Genomic DNA, 21,834 nt, shown 5'->3' with positions numbered 1-21,834 from the left:
TAATTTATTTCAAGTAGGATTAAAGTAATCATAGCACTTTTATAACCTTAAGTTTGTCTGCTCTTCATGACCGCCGAAATCTGTCGCCGGTTTGATAGGTAGATGCTACCGAAAAAGAGCCGGCGCTTAGCATTGGCTTTTTCCCACTTTATCTTTTACAATTTAACATTCACCTTACCAGCACTAATTCCTATAATGTATTGATTTAATATAAATACTCTGACATTCCAGGTGTGGAAAGCCGAAGCAGATGATTTGAACGGCCACGATGGACTAACTCGCCTCGTCGCGGTAAAGACCATCAAGGAATCAGCCTCTCAGAAAGAGAAGCAGGAACTACTTCATGAGATATACATCATGCAGAAAATAGGAACTCATCCGAATGTGGTCACGATTCTCGCTTGCTGTACTGAACAGGGTAAACAAATTTATTAACACCTTTTTATTGGCCTCTTATCTGGAATGCATTCCATAAATGTGAAAAGATGGTATGATGGATGGTATGACTATTTCCGTTGGTCGCTTAACCAAAGTCCCCAGGAGTTTGATGTAACGAGTTATCGATTAATAGCTCAAGATTTTATTTGGTTATTTATGGTGGTTTATTTTAAACATCTAGTCTCTTTTAAACATCTAAGTATTTTAAAGGTAATAACTTTGGTGACGCCATTTTTACTTTCGGGGAATCATCACCATAAAATGGTATTTATTTTCTTTGTAAATTTAGTGGACTGTATATTTTTGGTTTTGCTGGATTCTTTTCCCCTTTTTAATGTTTAAACTATGGCTTTAAAGGATATAGAACAAGGGATAACTAGGGTTGGACAGAAAAGTATTTGCACGTGGACTTACAGTTCGTCGTAATGCAGTTCTCTTGATTTCTCGTCACTTCACAAGGTTTCACAGGTTATCACTAAACACTAAAGCACTGATGTAGGTTTAAATACTATTAATCGTCCAGTATAAGGTTCTTTGGCCGGCCGACCATGTGGTTTTATTGAATGGATGAGCGGAAGATTGACGTGCGTTTGCCGCGGATATAGGTGTGCAACTAATTGGCGGCGTGATGCGGGCAGATAAGGATGCGGAGATATAAAAAATGGAGGATGGAAATCCATAGTGTAGCCATTATCTATTACTTCGACCACAGATTAATGAGAATTTATCAAGCATCCCCCCGGACATGAAGGAACCCTTCATAAAACGGATATAAACATAATTGCAACTTATAATACGACCTAATATTGTAAGTATACTATACAAGAGTAATGCATAAAGAAAAATAAAATAAATTAACTAAAACATAATAAGATTAAATGAGAACTAGTGATAAAAATTATTGAGTTGGCAGCGGACATAACTTAACGATAGGCCGGATATAAGTCCCGTTCTTAGTTTTTATTTGAACTACGCGGACAACTCCATCTTTGCCAGGTAGCACCTTAGTAATGACCCCAAGTGGCCACTGTAAGGGCGGCGCGTTTTGTACAATAACTATCACAACAGTCCCTATTGTAAGCGGATTCGTGGAAGTGTTCCACTTTTGACGCACTTGCAAATTGTGCAGATATTCCGTTCTGAATCTCTTCCAGAATGACTGAACCAGAGAATCCAATAAAGAAAATCTAGACAAAAGACCGGCGCGTTCTCCAGTTACGTCTGGAGCTGGAATGAATTCCAAAGGTACGGTTGAAAGAAAATGCGAAGGCGTTAGCGCGGAGGGTTCAGAGGGATCTGAACTTAAAACATACAGAGGTCGACTGTTAAGTACAGCCTCAATTTCATTAAGTACAGTAAGCATTTCCTCGTATGTCAGAATTTGTTTGCCGATTACGCGAAAAAGTAGAGTTTTAACACTTTTAATATTACTCTCCCAGACTCCTCCAAAATGGCTTGCAGTTGGTGCATTAAGTTTCCAATCTATACGATATTTAGCTAATTCGGAACTAAAGTCCTTATAATAATCTTCTGACTTTAAAAAGGTATGTAACTCATTCAAATAAGCCTTGGATGAAACGAAATTGGTCCCTTGGTCTGAATACAGGACTTCGCAATTTCCTCTCCTGGCCTGGAATCTTTTAAAACAATTTAAGAAGGCGGAGGAACTCAGATCAGAGGCTAGCTCTATATGAACCGCCTTTGTAACCAAACAAACAAATAGGCATATATATGCCTTCTGACTACGTATGCCGCGTTTCCTAGTCAATGTGATATAGAGAGGTCCAGCGTAATCTACACCTGTGTGTAGGAAAGCCTTACTTTTCTCTATCCTACACTTAGGAAGGTCAGACATAAGTGGAAATGTAGGCTTAGGATTATGCCTAAAACATGCATTGCACCTATGTATGCGTTGACGTACCACACAACGAGCGGATAATATCCAATATTTTTGTCTCAATATAGACAGAAGCAATTGAGGGCCAGCGTGTGAATGATTACGATGATAGTGATCAATTAACAGATCTATTATGTGTCCCTTCTTGGGTAATAAAATTGGGTGTTTATGCGAGTAATCTAACGACGAGTAAGCAAGACGTCCACCCACCCGAAGAATGTCCTCAGAAACAAAAGGAAATAATTTTCGTAATTTTGACGAACATGGTTTATTATTTTTAATGTTGTCAATATCAGTCTGAAAGACTGAGCGTTGTACTGTGCGAATTATCAGTAATTCAGCTGCATTGATATCTTCAGCTGTAATAATATCTCTGCGCGGAAGTTTTTTCATGAATCTGAGTACATAAATCGTGGCGTGAAGAAATTTAGTCCAAGAAGAACATTTAGATCCAAGCTTTATAATTGTATATTCATCGTGCGATATTATTAAGTGCGTTGTAGTTTTCTCCTCAGGTAATGAAGAAACCTGATGAGAGGAAAACTTTATTATGGGCCACTCTTCTGAAGATAAAGACAACCAAGGGGGACCCTTAAACCAAAGGTCGTGTTTTGAAAACTGTGTGGGCATAAGGCCACGAGACACACAGTCCGCGGGGTTTTGAACACCAGGTATGTGATAAAAGTTCACCTTAATTGATGTCAATAGCGTATGAATTTGAGAGATGCGGTTAGCCACATATGTATTAAACCTGTGTGGCGAAGAGAGTGCCCAACAAAGGGCGACTTCTGAATCAGAAAACGCGAGTACTTCCTTTATTTTGATGCGGGTTGACAATATATTATATACTGAATTTACAAGTCGAGCAAGCAATACTATTCCATTTAACTCTAACCTAGCTAGCGTGACCGTTGGTTTTACCGGTGCTACGCGGGATTTAGAGCAAATAAGTGTAATTATAGGCCTTTGATTTCTGTTTTTAACGTATAAGTATAAAACAGAGCCAAATGCTTGCTCACTAGCGTCAGAGAATGCGAGAAGATAAATTTCAGAAGTGTCTTCTATTCCAACATGACGAGGATACTTAAGATTCTGAATAATAGGCAGTTCAATTATATAATTTTGCCATCTTTCACATATGTGTTGAGGGGGACACTCGTCCCATCCTATTTTTAGAAGCCATAACTCCTTTATGAGTAATTTAGCGAATAAAATGACTGGACCAACAAGACCTAGAACGTCATAAAGACGCGCGGTAGCTGAAAGTATAGCTCTTTTGGTACAATCACTTTGCGGTTGCGAAACTCTAAAAATAAATTCATCAGATGCGGGAAGCCAATGAAGACCAAGAATCTTAAAAGAGTCATCAGTGTCAAGAGAGATCGACTCAGATTGGCGGTGAAATGAAGGAATGTGTCCGAGCAATTCAGTCGAATTGCTGGTCCATTTCACTAAGTCAAATCCACCAGCCTTAAACAGTTGTATCAACTCTTTAGCTATCTTTACCGCTTCATCTAGAGATGAGGCGGAAGAAGCTAGGTCGTCCATGTAGACGTCTCTCTCAACCACTGATGCAGCGAGAGGCCATTGCTGGCGCTCGTCACTAGCCAGCTGGCGCAGTGTGCGTAATGCCAAAAAGGGCGATGAGCGGAGACCAAAGGTCACTCGAGTAAATTCATACATTTCAAGTGGGTCCTTTGGTGAAGATCGATAAATAATGCGTTGATATTTGCGGTGCGGAGAATTGACATATATAGACAAATACATTTGTCGGACGTCAGCAAAAAATGCGATGCGGAAAATGCGGACATTCAAAAGAATGTTAAATATGTCTGCTTGCAAATTGCAACCAGTATACAAAATATCATTTAAAGATAATTTCCTATTTGCGGAGGGTTCTTCTATTTTAAGAAGAGAATAATCAGTGGGACAAGAACCATCTAGTACGATTCGTACCTTGGTACTCTTGTCTTCGCGTATCACTGGATGATGCGCTAAGATATAACCTGGTGAAGCAGGTTCATCAGGTGGTAAGCGTTTGAGGATACCCTTATCAAGGTAATCCTTAATAACTTCATTATATCTAATATGAAGTTCGGGATCTCTAATGAATCGTTTTTCCAGATTGAGAAAACGCTTCTTTGCGGTAAAATACGAATCACCTAATAAATTAGGATCTTCTTTAAAGGGAAGATCTACCGAATATGCTCCGTCCTGTTGGCGTACAGTGGAAGCCGTATATATGTCCTCACACCTTTGTTCATCAGGACTTAAGAATTTGCGGGAAGGAGGCTCTTCTATTGTCCAAAATCTCTCTAATATTTTATCTAAAGGTTCACTCGTGAAAAAACACAAAGCGCGGGAATTATTAGGTTTAGATAAAATAGGTGCATCGCCCATAATTATATAACCCAAAGAGGTTTCAAATGCGGAAGGCATATTTTCATAACCATTTATTTTATCAGCCATTGCTATTTTGCGATACACATTTACCCCTAGTAATATATCAATTGGACCAGGTTCTGCGAAATCATCATCAGCCAGAGGTAAATTTTTAATAAGACCATCAATGGCTGTGATGTCTACATGAGAGTCAGGCAGTTGAGAAGTGATTCGCTCAACTACAAGAGGGCGTATTGAGTATTCATTCGCGTCATTAAAACGAGATTTAAACGTAAATTCTGAAACACCAATTATTTTTTGCGATACTCCGCCGATGCCTTGAACTTCAGAAAAACGACTCTGAAAGCTAATAGGTAGCGAATATTTTTCACAGCAACTGATTGAAACGTAATCTCTTTGCGATGCGGGATCCACTAGGCATCTTATAAGATGTGCACAATTATTTTTGTCATACACTCTTATTTTCGCAGTACCTAACAAAGTGGTTGTTGTGATGCGTTCTAAACAATCATATGATACGTTACATACCAAAGTGGTATTTGTGGTCTGAGATATAAAATTATTTTTATTTAGTGTATTTTCACTAGAGGAGCTTGTCGAAGGTGCCTCAGTAATAACTGATGACACGCGAGGCGAATTAATTGCGTTAGGAGATGAGGGCGGTTTACCTATGTTAGATTTGGACGTTTTAGGTAATAAATCTTTAGCGTTGTAATTGTTGCGTTCAAAATGCAATTCAGTATGATGTGATGCCGATGAGCACCTTTTACAGTTTCGCTGAGAAGAGCAGTTTAAAGTTTTATGATGAGTCGATAAACATCGGTTACAAAAGTTATTATTTTTTACATGTAAATGCCGCTCATGCGGAGACAACTTCATAAATGCAGGGCAAGAATAAAGATGTATGTGTTGACCAATTTTACACAAACTGCAAGCTGCACTATTTAAAGTATTTACAGTTTCTGTACTTACAAAACTTTTGGTAGAAGGCTTCGGAATCGAATTCCCCTTATATCTATTTTGAGGTAATTCTAATCCTTTATTAAGAGAGCGCGACATTACTTTATTCTGTTCCTTCACAAATTCTATAAGACTCCTATAGGTAGGAATTTGTTTTTTGCGATTTATTATCTCAAACATTTTAACTGTATCAGCATCTAATTTAAGCGTGGCTAAGTGAAAGAATATAAAATCAGTAAGATCGATTTTTAATTGTTTGAGAGCTTCTACTGAAGAATTAAATGTATTTATAAAGCTATCTAATGAATTAGTATTAGTACTAGCAAGCGGTTTAAATTGCAATAATTGGTTTAAATAAGCGCAGGCTAACGAACGCGGATCGTCGTATTTTTGTATTAACGCCTCCCAAATAATAGGATAATTTTCTGCGGTGGCTGGCAATCCTGCACATACAGATGCGGCTTTCCCTTTTAACCTACCAACTAAATAAAATACCTTTTCATTATTGGTTAAGTTAGGATTATCATGTATCATGTTTTTAAACTGCTGGTAGAACAAAGGAAATTTAGTTAACTGACCGTCAAACTCCATTAAGTCTATAGGCGGAAGATGGGATTTTAATTTAGGAAAACTAGAGATAGGACGTGCGCTGTCATTCTCTGAACTCGTATTATCAACATTAGAGTGACGCTCCATTATTTGTTTGACATAGCAAAACATTTCTTCAAATGAAGTCCACGATTGGTAATTAATCATAGCCTTTGGATTCAACATTAACTGCGCCTCATTGAATAAATCTAAATTTAACTCAAACTCTTTGCGTAAAGTGTCTATGTTTGAAGCCTGAGACAATAAAGAAGGCAGCTTACTGCTGTCCGATTCGACTTGAATAGCGGTGTCAAACATTCTTTGCATACGAGCAAATATAACGTCCCGTTTGCCTTCCAACAACCGTAACTTACATTCTTCCTTGCTATATGGACTTGGTGAAGAAACCGACTCTGGTTTATTCATTTTAAAGGAGTAAACCGAATTATAAAAATAAAAATATAATAAAAAAGGTGTATATGTGTTTGCAAATGCGTCAAGAAATGCGTAAATTATATAAAGTAGTTGCAGTCTTATAATAATAAACACACAACCCCTTTATAGACGCGAGCGGTTAAATACAAGTGTTATAATGCTATTTTAAAAACTAAACCGGGCAAAGAACTAGGTATAACAATTAACAAGTTAGCGGTCATGCGTGACCTTGAATGCAGCGAGCGACAAAAACGACTGCGGCCGAGCGCATTGTTTGGTAGGTATGATGCGTTTGAAATAGATATCTTTACCTACGATTCATCCGTTTTTAATACTAAGTAGCGGGGTAAAACTATATAGAAATACTAAGCAAGCGGTGCGGAAAAGAGATATATAATTATAAAATACTTAGTACTTCTTTACTTAGTAAACAAAACGTTAAATCTATTATGTAGACAATATCTTAGCGGTATTAAACTTACAAACTGAACTAGTGAATACCTACAATATGGCGTACTTTAAGTTGCATAGACTAATAATAATTCCGAACTTTAAAGTCATAGAATGTAATGATTAACGATAATTTAAATCCTAAAATTATGAATTTAAATCGAATCGGCCGATCTTCGGATCGAATGACTAAAATTTATGAAATTCGATGGAAGTGATCAAATATTTTTTATGAAATCGGCTCGAAGTGACCAAATTTTATGGTGACGCCATTTTTACTTTCGGGGAATCATCACCATAAAATGGTATTTATTTTCTTTGTAAATTTAGTGGACTGTATATTTTTGGTTTTGCTGGATTCTTTTCCCCTTTTTAATGTTTAAACTATGGCTTTAAAGGATATAGAACAAGGGATAACTAGGGTTGGACAGAAAAGTATTTGCACGTGGACTTACAGTTCGTCGTAATGCAGTTCTCTTGATTTCTCGTCACTTCACAAGGTTTCACAGGTTATCACTAAACACTAAAGCACTGATGTAGGTTTAAATACTATTAATCGTCCAGTATAAGGTTCTTTGGCCGGCCGACCATGTGGTTTTATTGAATGGATGAGCGGAAGATTGACGTGCGTTTGCCGCGGATATAGGTGTGCAACTAATTGGCGGCGTGATGCGGGCAGATAAGGATGCGGAGATATAAAAAATGGAGGATGGAAATCCATAGTGTAGCCATTATCTATTACTTCGACCACAGATTAATGAGAATTTATCAAGCAAACTTGTTACTGTGAAAATGCAATATAATATTATTATAGTATTGACATACATAAAATTAGCAAAATTTTAACCATGCATAAAATGTATATTAAATTTGCGTTTTCCAAATGACTGTTATGATAACAGATATAATAAAACTAAACTGACTGTAAACGATGTTAACATATTAAATCAATATGTGGAATAGTCACTTACCTATGTTGACCTAAATGTCAATAGTGAGCTATTGACATTTAGGTCAACATAGGTCCTTTATCTGAGTTAAAGCTAGTAAAAAATACCTGTCTAATAAATTGTTAGGTTCCAGCCATAACATAGAGAAATGGTTCAGTTTGTTTAAACAAAACGAAACAGGATTTTTTCTGTTGAGTAAAATGATCAATAACAATTTTTTGTATAATTTGTGGGTTGAGAGTCCTTTCTCTTAACTAACGACCAGTTTAAATTTCATGCTGATTTTTGCCACTAAGTAGCATTGTTTAATGCTGTGTTCCGGTCTGAGGGTTATGCCGGTGTAGTTACAGACACGTGAGGATTAACTCCTACGCCTCAGGTTGATGGACACAGGGCGGAATTTTTAAAGGACGTGTTCCTTGCATACCCTAAAAAATGTTTCTTCGGTTGGTTTTCCATTCAACATCAGATGGCCCATCTGCTTGGTCCGTCAATTCTTACTAATAATATAAATGAGAAAGTGTGTTTGTTTGTTAAAGTTCTAACTAAGCAACCAATCGACTTGATTTGTTCTTTTTTACTAACTACATTGTGATATAAAAGGACGAGAAAGGATTTGTAAAAAACCGTAATAAATGCGGACAAAGTACGGGCAACACTCAGTACTTAATAAAAAATAATACCTACCTGATATGTTTTGGTTTCGAATCAAGAAAAATATATTTCTTTAGCATTTGTCTCAAAGTTTTTCTGCAAAAGAAAGTCCTTGCTTATCACATTTGTTGATGATTTAGTCTTTTCTGCCAGAATTTGCTTAGTTAAGTCCTTTTAGCTAACTAACGTCTAATTCGTCTCATCATCATCAACGTGACGCCCACCTCTAGACATAGGTCTTCTGTAGGGAGTTCCATAAGACACAGTCTTGGGCCTTCAGCAACTCGCCTAATGTCGTCTGTCCACCACGTTGGGGACCTACAGTGTTTTTACCGGTGCGCTAAACTAACTGCGCCTAAACTTGCCTAATCAAGGATTTTACGCACGTGTTGCAGAGCCGTACCTGCTCATCATGGAGTACGTGATGTGCGGCAAGCTGCTGACCTACCTGCGCGAGCGCCGCTCCCGCCCCGACCGCTTCAGCGGCAGCGGCGCGCTCACGTCGCGCGACCTCACCGTGTTCGCGTACTGCGTCGCGCGGGGCATGGACTACATCGCTTCCAAGGGAGTTAGTACCTCCCACTGATCTATACACCTCTTTTCTGTAGCTGACTTTGGCGCCATTGGTTGCCTGGAAGAGGTCACTATGTAGCGACAACACCACCGAATGATATTATTTTTTCTGTATTTTAATGTGGTGGCAATTCATACATTCACCGTGAATTTTTTATCGTCGTACTTCGTCTGGGGAAGTGATACCGCCATGCTTATTTCTGCCACCGTCAGTTGGACTAGTCCTTTGCCGCAAGACACATCGTGACATTTCTGCAAAGAAAACTATTTCATTATTGTCCCCACAGATCGTGCACCGCGACCTCGCTGCGCGCAACGTGCTGGTGGACCACAACAAGCTGTGCAAGATCGCGGACTTCGGCATGTCGCGCGGCGCGGGCGCGGCGGCCAAGGGCGGGCGCGGCGCGCTGCCCGTGCGCTGGATGGCGCCCGAGGCGCTGCTGTACAACGTGTACAGCCAGCCCAGCGACGTGTGGGCCTTCGGCATCCTGCTGTGGGAGATCGTGACGCTCGGTGAGATGCGACTGAGATGCGCTCGGATAGATGTCCGGATACAAGTCTCTTGTAACGAGTTCTAAATACCACGGTCTTTAGGCGTTTGGATTCAGCAGCTACCTTGGACTCACTTGATGACATTCGTTCACCTTGAGCTAAGTCGGTAACACTGGCTTTTCTACGGATTCATTCATTCCTAATTTTGTCTTTTAATGAGATCCAAAATAGTTATCCAACCACGTTTCAAACTCATAAGTCCATCACTGGCCACACGCAATGTTTAAAGTCTTTAGTATTCAAGCATTGAATAGGTAGGTATTTTGGACGGCCAGAAGATGATGTTGCCCATCCGGTTCTGCGGCTCACCTGTTTCTCAAAATTGGACCTAGGTTGCTCCGATTGCGAGAGAGAGGTTTGAGCGGTGAGAGCCGCCGAATCCGAAATTGGTACACAAACAACCATCAGTTCTTAGAGCTAAAGCGAAATAAGACCTTATAAAATACTAATCTAGCAAGTAACCTTTTCAATTCAATGCATTAGATCAATAATAATAATAGCTTATGATATGAATATGCTGGACTAAAAGCCTCTCCGGACGAGTGGGTTTGTCCAAAATGACCACGCTGGGCAGACGGGTTGGCTATCGCAAAAGATGTTAGCAGTAGCGCAAAGAACGCTACGGCCCGCTCTACGTTATTTTCTCTTAGTCGCCTCGTAAGAGACCCGCAAAGAAGAGGAGAGCTGGTGAAAACTTTATTCTGATCTGCCGTCCCACGGTAAAATATTTTACTAAAATTATGACAGGTAAAACAAATAAAAATAAAAATACATTCCGGCTTCCATAACTGAAATATTGTTCTCCCATTTCAGGTTCAACGCCCTACGCAGCGATGTCCGGGCGAGAAGTACTAGCGGCTGTCACCGAGGGCTACCGTTTAGAGCGACCTCCGCATTGCAAACCCCAGCTATACCGCGCCATGCACTCGTGCTGGCACGCTGACTCTTCTCAGAGACCCACCTTCGCGACCTTGAAAGCTCAACTGGCTGAGCTGCTGGACAATGAACCCTCGGAAGGGAACTACGTGGATCTGGACTCGTTCTACCAAGAGTCCTCAGTGTACAGTGACCCTTCGGCGATTATTCATGATGACGACGGCTTGTCAGCAGAGTACGATCGAGAGAGGCGATGTTTTAGAGAGTAAGGAAAGCTATTTTGCGTTATAAAGCGTTTTGAATTAATTATAACACTCAAACAGATGGGCATATTTGATTATGTTTTGTGGCATCACATAAATTTAACCTAAAAAAAAAGCTTTTTTTAACAAAAAGGTTTTACAGCAAAATAATGTCGAAAAAAAACTACACGGCTGATTTTGTTGTACGAAATACTAAGGATATAAGTTCTTTAACGTGTCCTAAATAAAGTCGTGGTTTTTTGATTGATGATAATTTAATGCGCTTTAACGTTATTAATAAATGTAGAATAAAATAGTTACTTTTTCTTTAATCTGTTGCATTTCGACTACCTTTTTACTATTACTATGAATTACTTTTTAATTGATCATAAGCATTTTAGGCGTTATAGTTAAAATATACGGGTTGACTATAGTGGACCTACAGTTACAATATTTACTGAATTTGGCGTAACATATATATAAATATTTCCAGGTTGCAAACGGGTCCACCCAAATTCGATAACCGGGCCTTCAATTTGCGAGAAGAGGAACTCCGAAACAAATTCGGGATCGGGACGCCACGCATGGGCGGCTTCGGGATTCGGGACGTCCCGTTCAACGAGCGAAACTTCTCCGACGGAGAGTTCAACGACCGAAACTTCCAAGAGAAAAACTTCCCGGACAGAAGTTTCCCGGACAAAAACTTTAATGACACGAACTTTACCGAACGTAAAGATGGTAAACTTTCCACGTCGAGTTTCCACCGTGAGCGAGAGAGAGAAAACCCGTTAGTTAGTAGGAACAGTTTCAATGGATTCCCAAGAATAGGGACGAGGGAAAACCATTTTCAAATGACCCCCGATGGTAGGAACAAGAGGGTCTCGGAATTTGAGTGTGATATTTGACTTTTGAGTTGATTTCAAAATATTGAGATTTTTTTATAAAAAACTCATTTAGCCCCATGAAACGTAAACTTTACTAGACGGAATATTATAAACTGTCATATTCTAGTTTACACCGTGAAGGAGAAAAGTATAACCCATGGTCAGTAAAAACAGTTACGATGGGGAAAAAAAGTTTAAATTTCAAAATGACGTTAGTTGGTATATGATAAAACTGATATGACAATTAGCTTTAATTAGAAATTTGTCTTTGTTAAGCGTTTTCTTTCCGTGAACATTTTTGGGTGAAAATGTTTGTGAATTTTCGATACAGTTATTTCAATAAATCTTCTCGTTGATTCTGGATTTTTAAAGGATATATTTAGTCTTAAATAAAAGCCTAAATCGAGCTTAATCCGTAATTATAGCAATGAAAATTTTTTGTGCGAAAGCTAAAACATCCTAAATTCAATTGATTGGATTATTAACCACGAATTCCGAAAATATATTACTGTGAACTAGGCAGCCCCTGAAAATGCCGCCTTATACTTACAACGTAACTCATATATAATATGGCGGTAGTCTTTTATTAGACGTAAGCGTCAGCCAAACATTCGAGCCATGTTTTTAGACATAAACCTATGGTTATTTCAACTATTATACATTCAAAAAAGATCAAGAACAAATCAACAAAAAGATCATATTTTCAATTGTTAAAGTAGAACATTTTTAACTTTGTTTCGGAGCCGAAGTATTAAATTCAATTGATTTGATATTTAGGATTTATAACTGCGCGAGCTCATGACAAATTCCGCTTTAAATTTCAGTTTCAATTGGTCGAACTTCTGTTAACTTAAGTCTAGTGTATTTTTGTAAATAAACTTTAATTTATAACAGTATTCATTGCAGTGATGACTCGATGTTTAACAACATAAATAAAATATGATAGTTACAATGTAAATAATAGGTTTATTACTGCTAGGTTAAGTTTTGTAAAGTAGGTTTAGTAGAGCACGTCAATTTGACACATGTTTGATAAAAGAATATTTTAAGTTGACACAGAGTATGAAAGGGTTTGTTTATAAATATATAGTCTATGATTTCACCAATTTTATTTCTTTTGCATAATCTGTAACAAAATATGATTTATTTAGTATTGTTGTGTTTTGTGCAAAGATTTAAATTAAAAGATACCTAGATCCCGTTCTCTTGCAAGTCCTATCTACAATGGTTGCCTGTAAAAGACTGCTTGTAACAATAAGGCAGCCTTTGCATGCCTACGATGACGTTTACACTTCTTCCTGTATCTTGTCATGTATGGTTTACGTGCAATAAAATCTTTCTTCTTCTTCTAGATTCGAACGAGGAAACACAATGGCTATAGTTAAATGAGTGAGTGGTAATACAAGTTACGAAGTTGAATAGTAGCGATTGTTTTAGTTTTTTTCTCGACCGATAAATAATTAATTAGTCATTACTTACTTATAGGTGTATGGTATCGAAATATTTAAATCTTTGATTTCGTGAGAATGAATTTACCAAGCGTTACAATTAAATATATAAACATAACATTAAAATAATCAAAGAATTTTTTCATGGTGCTAAAATAAAGCGTTTTTTTTTTCAAATATCTAATTTTACTGTAAATAAGTATTATTGTGTAACATATTTTTATATAACTAAGAAACTCTTCCATTTCAAAATCTCAGTTCAATATTACCTTCTAGTCTCTAAAATGTATAATTCTATTGGATTGTTATATGATCTGATTATTGGATAAGTTTGAAAGATTTATTTTAATATGAATAAAGTATTGAGAGATATTCTCTCTTTGTTTCATTTGACTGCGTATTGTACCTAAATTTAAAATACAGTGATCTCTTGTTCAATTAAACTTCTTTTTGTGGGTTATGAATATAAGAAGAAAGTGTTTTTTTCCAAAAACCATATCTTCTTATTTCCCCTGGGCTTGTCTCCGTACTTGGTCAGCTGGAACCTTCCGTTAGTACGTAGTGCCACTGGTACGGCTCCTCGCTGGGTCACTCCAGCCAGCCGGGCTTACCAGAGGCTTAGCATGCCGCCCAGGTCGCCAAGTGCTTCAGGGAGTGATGCCGGGGAGCCAAAAGTTTGCTGTGCATTGCTCTGCTACTCCTCTATTGGAATAATACGTGTGTCGGTGTTTCATCTGCCTCCATGCATACTCTGCACAGAGGACTGTCGGTTATAGCTAAAATGTAAAGGCGTTTGTTTAATTGGCAATGCAATGTTATCATGCTTACTAACGTCCTTAGTTGGTTTCGACTTAGTTTAAACCATCTCTTATAAATTCAAATTAAATTCAAATTCAAATCTTTATTTGCGTGATTGCAGGTTAACAAATTTGATCTTATAATAAAACATAACAAGTTACGTGCTACAATCTGCCATTCTATGGCATGCAAATTATAATAACACCTTAATTATAAAATTATTTTTCCAATTTATACAAAATGTCAGAAAATTAAGGTATCAAACATTGTGAATTAAACAGACCAATACTTCGCAGGGCATGTACGAAACACTTCTTACAAATTCCCGCCCTGTTTCCATCAACCTAAGGTCCTCTTGAGGCTTACATGGGACTACGTGCAACGGAAGGTTCATGTACCTTTTAGGAATTTAAGCCTCATGTGCCTAAAATACATTTTTCGCAAAATGTTATTTGATGCTTAATTTAATGGTCAAGTATTATAGTATTTCACGAGCCATATAAGTTTTTTTCGCTACAATAATGATGCGCCTTTTGTAATCATCATCGTCATAATCGTAACAAACTTATTAATGTCCCATAGTTGGACATGCTGGCTATATCATAAGCCTTCAAGCTTACGTTTTGATTTAAGGCTTCTTCGTCGGTGTAATCAATGAATGAAAATGATGATTTTACCTGCCAAAAAAATGAGAGTAATCATATGTTCAGACACTCGAATAGGGTTATTGAACAATTAAAATGGCACCGATTTGTTTGTTTTACCGCGTGAGACAAACTTGTAGAAGAACAAGAAAGAGAAAGAAGAAGATCAAGTCAGTAATTACATGATCTTCTTCTTCTTTCAGTCCTTTAACACCTGGTAGTGCATAGGGCCGAGACTACTTCTTTCCATCCAAACCTATCCCGAGCTGCAAACTTAATCGTGGTCCAAGATCAGTTAGAAGCCTTCATTTCAGTTATTTGCCTTTGGTCATCCACGCCTTCGTTTGTCCCCCTAGGCTGCCATTGAAATGCTTCTTGATTGACACCGGAGATTCGGCATAAAACGTGACCTAACCAGTTCCGTTTTCTACGCCGTATTAATAGATAAAGATAAGTTTTCATTAGCCAGGGCCCAGAGATCTGAATTGGAAATTGTTTCAGGCCAAAAGTTTTAGTTGAAGTTTACGCAGGCACTTTTTAATGAATACTTGTAACTTATTGACCAGTTTGGTAGAGTTCGCTGACTCGATAGTACGATTTAGCTAAGTACATATGATGTACATATGATCCAGTGAATAGGCTTTTTCTAGGCAAGCGTGCTCCAACCAAGACCTCATCATTGCTTTCTAACGGGCGTGATTGTCGTCAAGCGCTGGCCTATCCTTAGTAATAAAAAAAGGATCTGTCAATAGCTCGTTCTCGTATATATAATAGTCATGTGGTTCATAAGTATTGTAAGAGATGGCGCTGATTTATTTGTGGGTCGACAGGTGGAAAGGGTAACGTTTTTGCTTACATGACAATACGTATCTGTTTACGAAGTTTTCATGGTAAATAAAAATCCACTGCACCATAACTTCCAAATGCCAGAGCAGATTTCAAAGCCTGAGGCATCGTTAGAATCTTTTCATCCCCTCGAGTGACACTGGTACATAAATCTACAAACTAAATGGCATTTTCAAAAATAATGGTATCCTTTTCTAGGGGGTTCAGTGTGAAAAGGACAGCACTACATTTAGACCTCATTTTGTCTCATTTGTCTTAATTTAAAGATTTGTGTACAACAGAATCAGCAAGCACTTCAGGTTTTTTTTAAAAAATGAGAAAATTTGTTCCTATTGTGATGATGGGTACCCGTGTTTTTTTTACACCTACCTATTTGTTTTAATATTATCTACTTCTGGGCAGCTCATAAGTCATAACTAAGTTTTTTGATTAAGAGTATAGGCTACTAAACGTAAAGTTACGGCCTAAGTCTGCAGCTCGGGATAGCTCTGGATGGAAAAGTCTTGGCTCTATGCACCACCAGGTGTTGAAAGACTCAAAAACGAAGAAGACTATAAGCTACTAAACGGCATTGTAAGTACCTGATCGTTTCACTCTGTAACCATTTTCAAAAACACTTACTGTACAGATATACTTTAATGTCGGTAGTTAGTTTTTTTTACATTCCGAGGTGATAACTACATCACAGAACCAAATCTTAAAATATAGTCTTATTATCATACTTTACTTTGCATACAATGTGTGTGTAATACAGTAAAGCAACAAACAACCCAATTAGGTAAACATAAAAATCTCTATAGGTTCTATGTAATAATTTTCCGTCTAAAGTTTGATGTCGGCTCTTAGACTAGCGCGTTTGGAACCCTCCTTGCTATAGGAGCATTAGGATATTTTAAGTTAACGAATGTTGATATTACCATCACCTTACAATAAAAATAATGCGCATGTATGAATGCTTCATATTTGCCTGTGATAGGGTTACTACATGAATAAAACATATTACATTGTTTTGATTTTTATCAAATTTTTATTACTCTTTTTTTACTATAAAACAAGGTTCAATTTCTTTTTTCAACGTAGCTCTTTGTTGACTTATCGTAAACAAAGGCTGCACTAACTATTAAGTTAATATTAAACGGCTGCGGTTTATTGTGCGACGAGAGATACCACTCGTTACTTTCTTCACTTTGAATCATTGTTGCATTGCTACTTGCTAGCCATATACATGATGTTCAGAATATATCCCGGTGTACAAAATAAACATCGTCATCCTCAGTCTGTTAATGTTGCTAAGAAGACGTCATTTACCTATTACTAAATATTTTATTTAAATATAGTAATAGGTAAATTACGGATTGCTCACCTGATGGTAAGTGGAAAACAATCACGTATAAACAGAGCAACACTAGCAGGGCATGCAACAAACATATCCAATAAATAACCGTCTTGTATCAATCAGTCTGAGGCCTAGATTTTAAACCTCATGTGACTGTATGATTACAGGCACAGACACCTCCTTCCGATCAAATCTGAGGATCTTCCGCTAGCACAGCGAAATGTCGGCATAATGCGTATTGTGAGAATCTTTGTGGTAAGTATACCATATAGTTATATTATCTAGCGGTCGCAGATTAGCAAACTAATCTTATGTTACAGTAATTTTATAAAGTGGGTAAATAATAAAATTATTTATAACTGTAAATTCATATTGGCCAGTTATTTTATTAACTTGATAAGTGGTTTTTACAAATACGCTAATAATTTTTATTTAATTAATAATTAAAAATAGTATTTGATTAACAACCAATGTTAATGACATTGAGTTGGTGAGTGTTTCTATACTACTGCATTATAGATACACTTCAGTACTACATGGACTCGAATGGTGCTAAGACACATCCCGGTGTCTTAGTCGTTATCATTGGGTTATTATATCTGGCGACCTCCGGAAATCTCGTAAAACGTTAGCGCCAGACCCGAATCAGTGTGGACGAAATCATACAAATTATATGCAAACTAATTTTGTCAGGCGCGGGCCCTGACACAGGTACATCAATACCATTGCTAGCATGGGCAGGAGACAATTATCTCCCCGGGGAAAGGATAAAAATTTATCTTCTCCAACAGCTTTATCAACTCTCAGTAGGGCTAGCACGGGCGGGGGATAAAAATTATATCCACCGATTATATCCCCTGACAAGGGATATAATTAACGTGCCCACCTGCTAAATCACTGGAACAGGGAATAGGAGAAGTTTACCCCCGTTTATTAATACACATTTATTATATCGAGTTTATAAAGCTGTGGGAGAAGATAAATTCATATCCTTTCCCCGGGGATATAATTGTCTCCTGCCCATGCTAGCCGACCAGAGCACAAGTGAAAATAATATTCAAATAATATATAAGTGTAATAATAAACGGGGGTAAACTTCTCCTATTCCATGTTCCCGTGCTTTAGCAGGTGGACACGTTAGTTATATCCCCTGTCGGTGGATAAATTTTTTTTCTTTTGCCGGTGCTAGCCCTGCTGTTATGTTGATTTTTGATGCGTTAGAAATATATGATCACCATGTATACGTCATAGCACAAATATTACTTGGATAATGCGGTCGGGTCATTCCGCGGTTAAAAGGAAAGTGCCGAGTGCCGTAACTCGCTTATAACTAACCTATTGTGCTGAAATGAAAATCAATTTTCAAATATATTTGTTCAGTTGCACTGATGACCTCCATGGCGCAGCGGTGAGCGCGGTAGCTTGTGGGAGGTCCCGAGTTCGCACCCGGGCATTCTGTTAGGTGCATTCTGTTAAGGGCATTCTGTTAAGGGCATTCGGTTAGGTATGTATGGCAGTTATATAAAACACATACCCCCTAATCGGTTCCGGCACGATATCGTAGTGCAACGTGAAATCGCTTAGCAACTCATATTTGTCGGTAGGCTGGAAACTTGCTACGGAGGAAGTCTCCCACCAGACCAGAGCAGAGAAAGTTCAGATATTATAAATTTCCAAATTGCCCATGTCAGCCATCGAACCCTGGACCTCCAATTTAAAACTACAGCGCTCACCGCTACGCCAGGGAGGTAGACGCGTTAATTATATTATATTAATTATTATTAGGTATAAAAAAAGTGTATTGATACACCTTGAACAGTGTAGAAAAGCGAATGTGTATTATAAAGCTTTCGGAACTATTGTTTGTCGAGTGAAAACTGAGAATATAACTTTTACCCACGAAACAACGCAGACTAGCGTGCACTTCTGACAAGCATAAAGGCGCTGCCTACTCCAAAGTTTTTAAGACTGCCTGGTATTCTTGTACTGCTCGCGATACCAGACCATTTCTAACGCGCACTTGAAAATTGTCGAACAATGCCACGCTTGGAAATTTAAAAGGTTATAATTGGCTGAAGTGTGACAAAACATTGCTTAGCTCATCTGAAGTTATGCCACGTTTATTTGTTAAGCCCTAAGAGCCGTATTAAAAACGTAGCATAACGTTGGAATAGATATGCAGTGTTTAACGCACTCTGGCTTTTAGAAGGTGGTGACAGCTGAATTGTGACAACACTTCTTATCTAATCTAACGTTATGCCAGGTTTATAAATAAAGCTCTAAAGGTACAGGTTAAGTTATATGGACAATACAAGAGTCAAGAGTACATCGCGATACTTTGACGATGACTCCCATTCACTTGTCTGCGTTGATCAAACATTCGATAGTGTCCATCATGAAAAACAACATAATGACACTAGTCACGGAGATACTAAAACAAGAGTTGAACGCGACTCCGGTTTATACATCTTATTATTTCTTTATTTATTTGACTAGAGATTGACCGCAAATGATAATAGAGCATAGGTTTTTTTTTTGTTTTTAAGGTAGAACGATGATAGCCTAATAGATAGGACAAGGCTTCGGCCTTCCTTGGGGGGGGGGGGGGCTAACACTTTTAACTTTCCGTTGTTATTTGCGTTTATTTAGTTTAAGCAATTTACTAAAACTTCTACTTACATTGTGACCAGTATTCTACTGGTCAGTCTGTGGGAGTTGTGAAAAAGTTCGTTATTTTGTACTGGCGGCCATCTTGAAACGATTTTCATTTAACATAGCTAAGAACACACTCTACTAATTTACCATTTAAACAAAAATAACACATTATTAAAATTGGTTTTCCGTTTGAGAAATACGATGCCACACACACACACACACACACACACATCCACACACACACACACATCCACACACACACACGTCAAAAGTATAACACCCCATTGTTTTTGCATCGAGAGTGTAAAACTCTGCAAGAAGCAATGTATATAAGCCTTGAAGTTTATTCTATGAAGCGTTTCGTAATTCTTTGTACATACAGAAATATCGATCGTAAAATTTAAATTGTAATAGTTAAACACTTAAAATAATGAATACGTAACATGTTATCAAAAGAAAGTTCATCTTATACGGCTACCATTACATCTTTTTTATGTATTGAAAAGGAAATGTTGAAACCATCCGAAAACATAAGAGCTATAATAATGATGACAGTTCAAGTAGGTAATAATGACTTACTGCTTTTCACTTTAATAAGTAAGTATCTACTGGAGCTTTTTTAAAGTAATAATTGATGGACTAAATAAATGTCCCACTTGATGGTAAGACAAAAACCATCGTCTATAATCCTATAAACAGAGCAACACTTCGCAAGGTAAGGAACACGCCCTACAAATTTCTGCCCTGTCTCCATCTTCCTGACCCATCATCATCACATCAACCCCACTACAGAACGGGTCTCCTCCCACAATGAGAAGGGTTGAAGGCCGTAGACCACCACGCTGGCCTAGTGCGGATTGGTGGACTCCACACACCTTTGACTTTTTTTACGGTAAAGGTGGTTAATTTATGGAATGAGCTGCCGAGGGAAATAAGACAGTCCAAATCATAATATAAATATCTTTAAATCGCGGTTAAAAGACTATTTCCTGTACTAGACAGGAAATAGTCTTTTTTCAATGTAGCAAAATATCTATGCATTTTATGTGTATGTTTAAATAGTTATATGTATTTAAGTTTATATATTGATATTTATATATATATATATATTGATATTTATATACATATATATAAATATATATGTTTTTACTATAAGTATATGTGTAGTATTAGTATGTATTGTATATGTAATGTTTATAATTAGCACAATTTAAGTATTGCACTATCCCGTTTTCTCTAATATGTTTCTTCAACCAAAGGTTGTCTGGAGGAGATCGCTTCAAGCGATAAGGCCGCATTTGTGCATATGTATATGTTCGTTTTTTTTTTTTTTGTTCTGCAATAAAGACTTTTTCTTCTTCTTCTTTGAGAACATTATATAAAACTCTGAGGTATGCAAGTTTCAGCTCAAGATGAAGCAAGTGATATTTTAATTACTTAAAACTTAGGAAAGTTGAAGGTGCGTGCTGGGATTCGAACTCGGCCCCCCGAAATGGATGGATGACAGTGTATAGTCAGTACATATTTGAAAATTTAATGTACGTTCATAAAACATTTCTAAATTTAAGAAAAAATGAGACTGCAATAATTTAAAGATTAGAAGTAAGAATAAACTTACAGTGCAATATACTAGGTTACATAAAATTCATAATTCGTTTAAAGGAAATTGCATACAATTCTACAATAAACTACCAATTGACATCTTGGAGATGTCTCTTAAAATAGAAAAGTCCTATTATAGTATAAAGGACTACGTAAACGATAAAAAAGCTTGGGTGTAAATTATTGCTCTAACCAGGTTGCTCTTCTAATAATTTAAAATGACATTGTGAGATGGCGATAACAAAAAAAAAAAAAACACCCGGCTAAGTTTGTTGTGGGCTTCTTCTTAGACTGGAACGCGTTTGGAACCCTCGTAGCTTTAGTTTTAAGTTTACGAATGTGGTTATCGCCATCATCTCACTACCGTGTAATTCTTATGTACGCATCAAAAGTGCCACCTGTGGGCCTACTTGAATAAAGATATTTTTGACTTTTGACTTTGACTTTGAAGTCGAGCTCATGGCCAATGCGCTATCACCGCTTCCCTTCTCCTGACAAATAGGTGCATGTAATTACACCGGCTAAGCGGCCCTCTATACTGCAACATATTAATGCTTGGCGGTACTTCCCCGGACGAGCTCTGTCACTATAAGTTACTACTAG

General features: G+C 37.6%; 1 protein-coding gene across 1 annotated transcript in view; it reads left to right on the top strand.

The window, feature by feature from the left end:
• Nucleotides 1–13,641, top strand: part of LOC120625575 — a 190,634-nt gene extending 176,993 nt beyond the window's left edge. The window contains exons 4-8 of the mRNA XM_039892630.1: nt 232–418; nt 9,171–9,343; nt 9,636–9,861; nt 10,714–11,041; nt 11,512–13,641. Coding sequence (XP_039748564.1) covers nt 232–418; nt 9,171–9,343; nt 9,636–9,861; nt 10,714–11,041; nt 11,512–11,923 — 1,326 coding nt within the window. The 3' untranslated portion in view covers nt 11,924–13,641. The remainder of the gene's footprint in view (nt 1–231; nt 419–9,170; nt 9,344–9,635; nt 9,862–10,713; nt 11,042–11,511) is intronic.
• Nucleotides 13,642–21,834: the final 8,193 nt, after the last annotated feature.

Source organism: Pararge aegeria, chromosome 8, assembly GCF_905163445.1.
Source record: "Pararge aegeria chromosome 8, ilParAegt1.1, whole genome shotgun sequence".
NCBI lineage: Eukaryota > Metazoa > Arthropoda > Insecta > Lepidoptera > Nymphalidae > Pararge > Pararge aegeria.
This window is presented reverse-complemented; position numbering and strand designations above follow the sequence as displayed.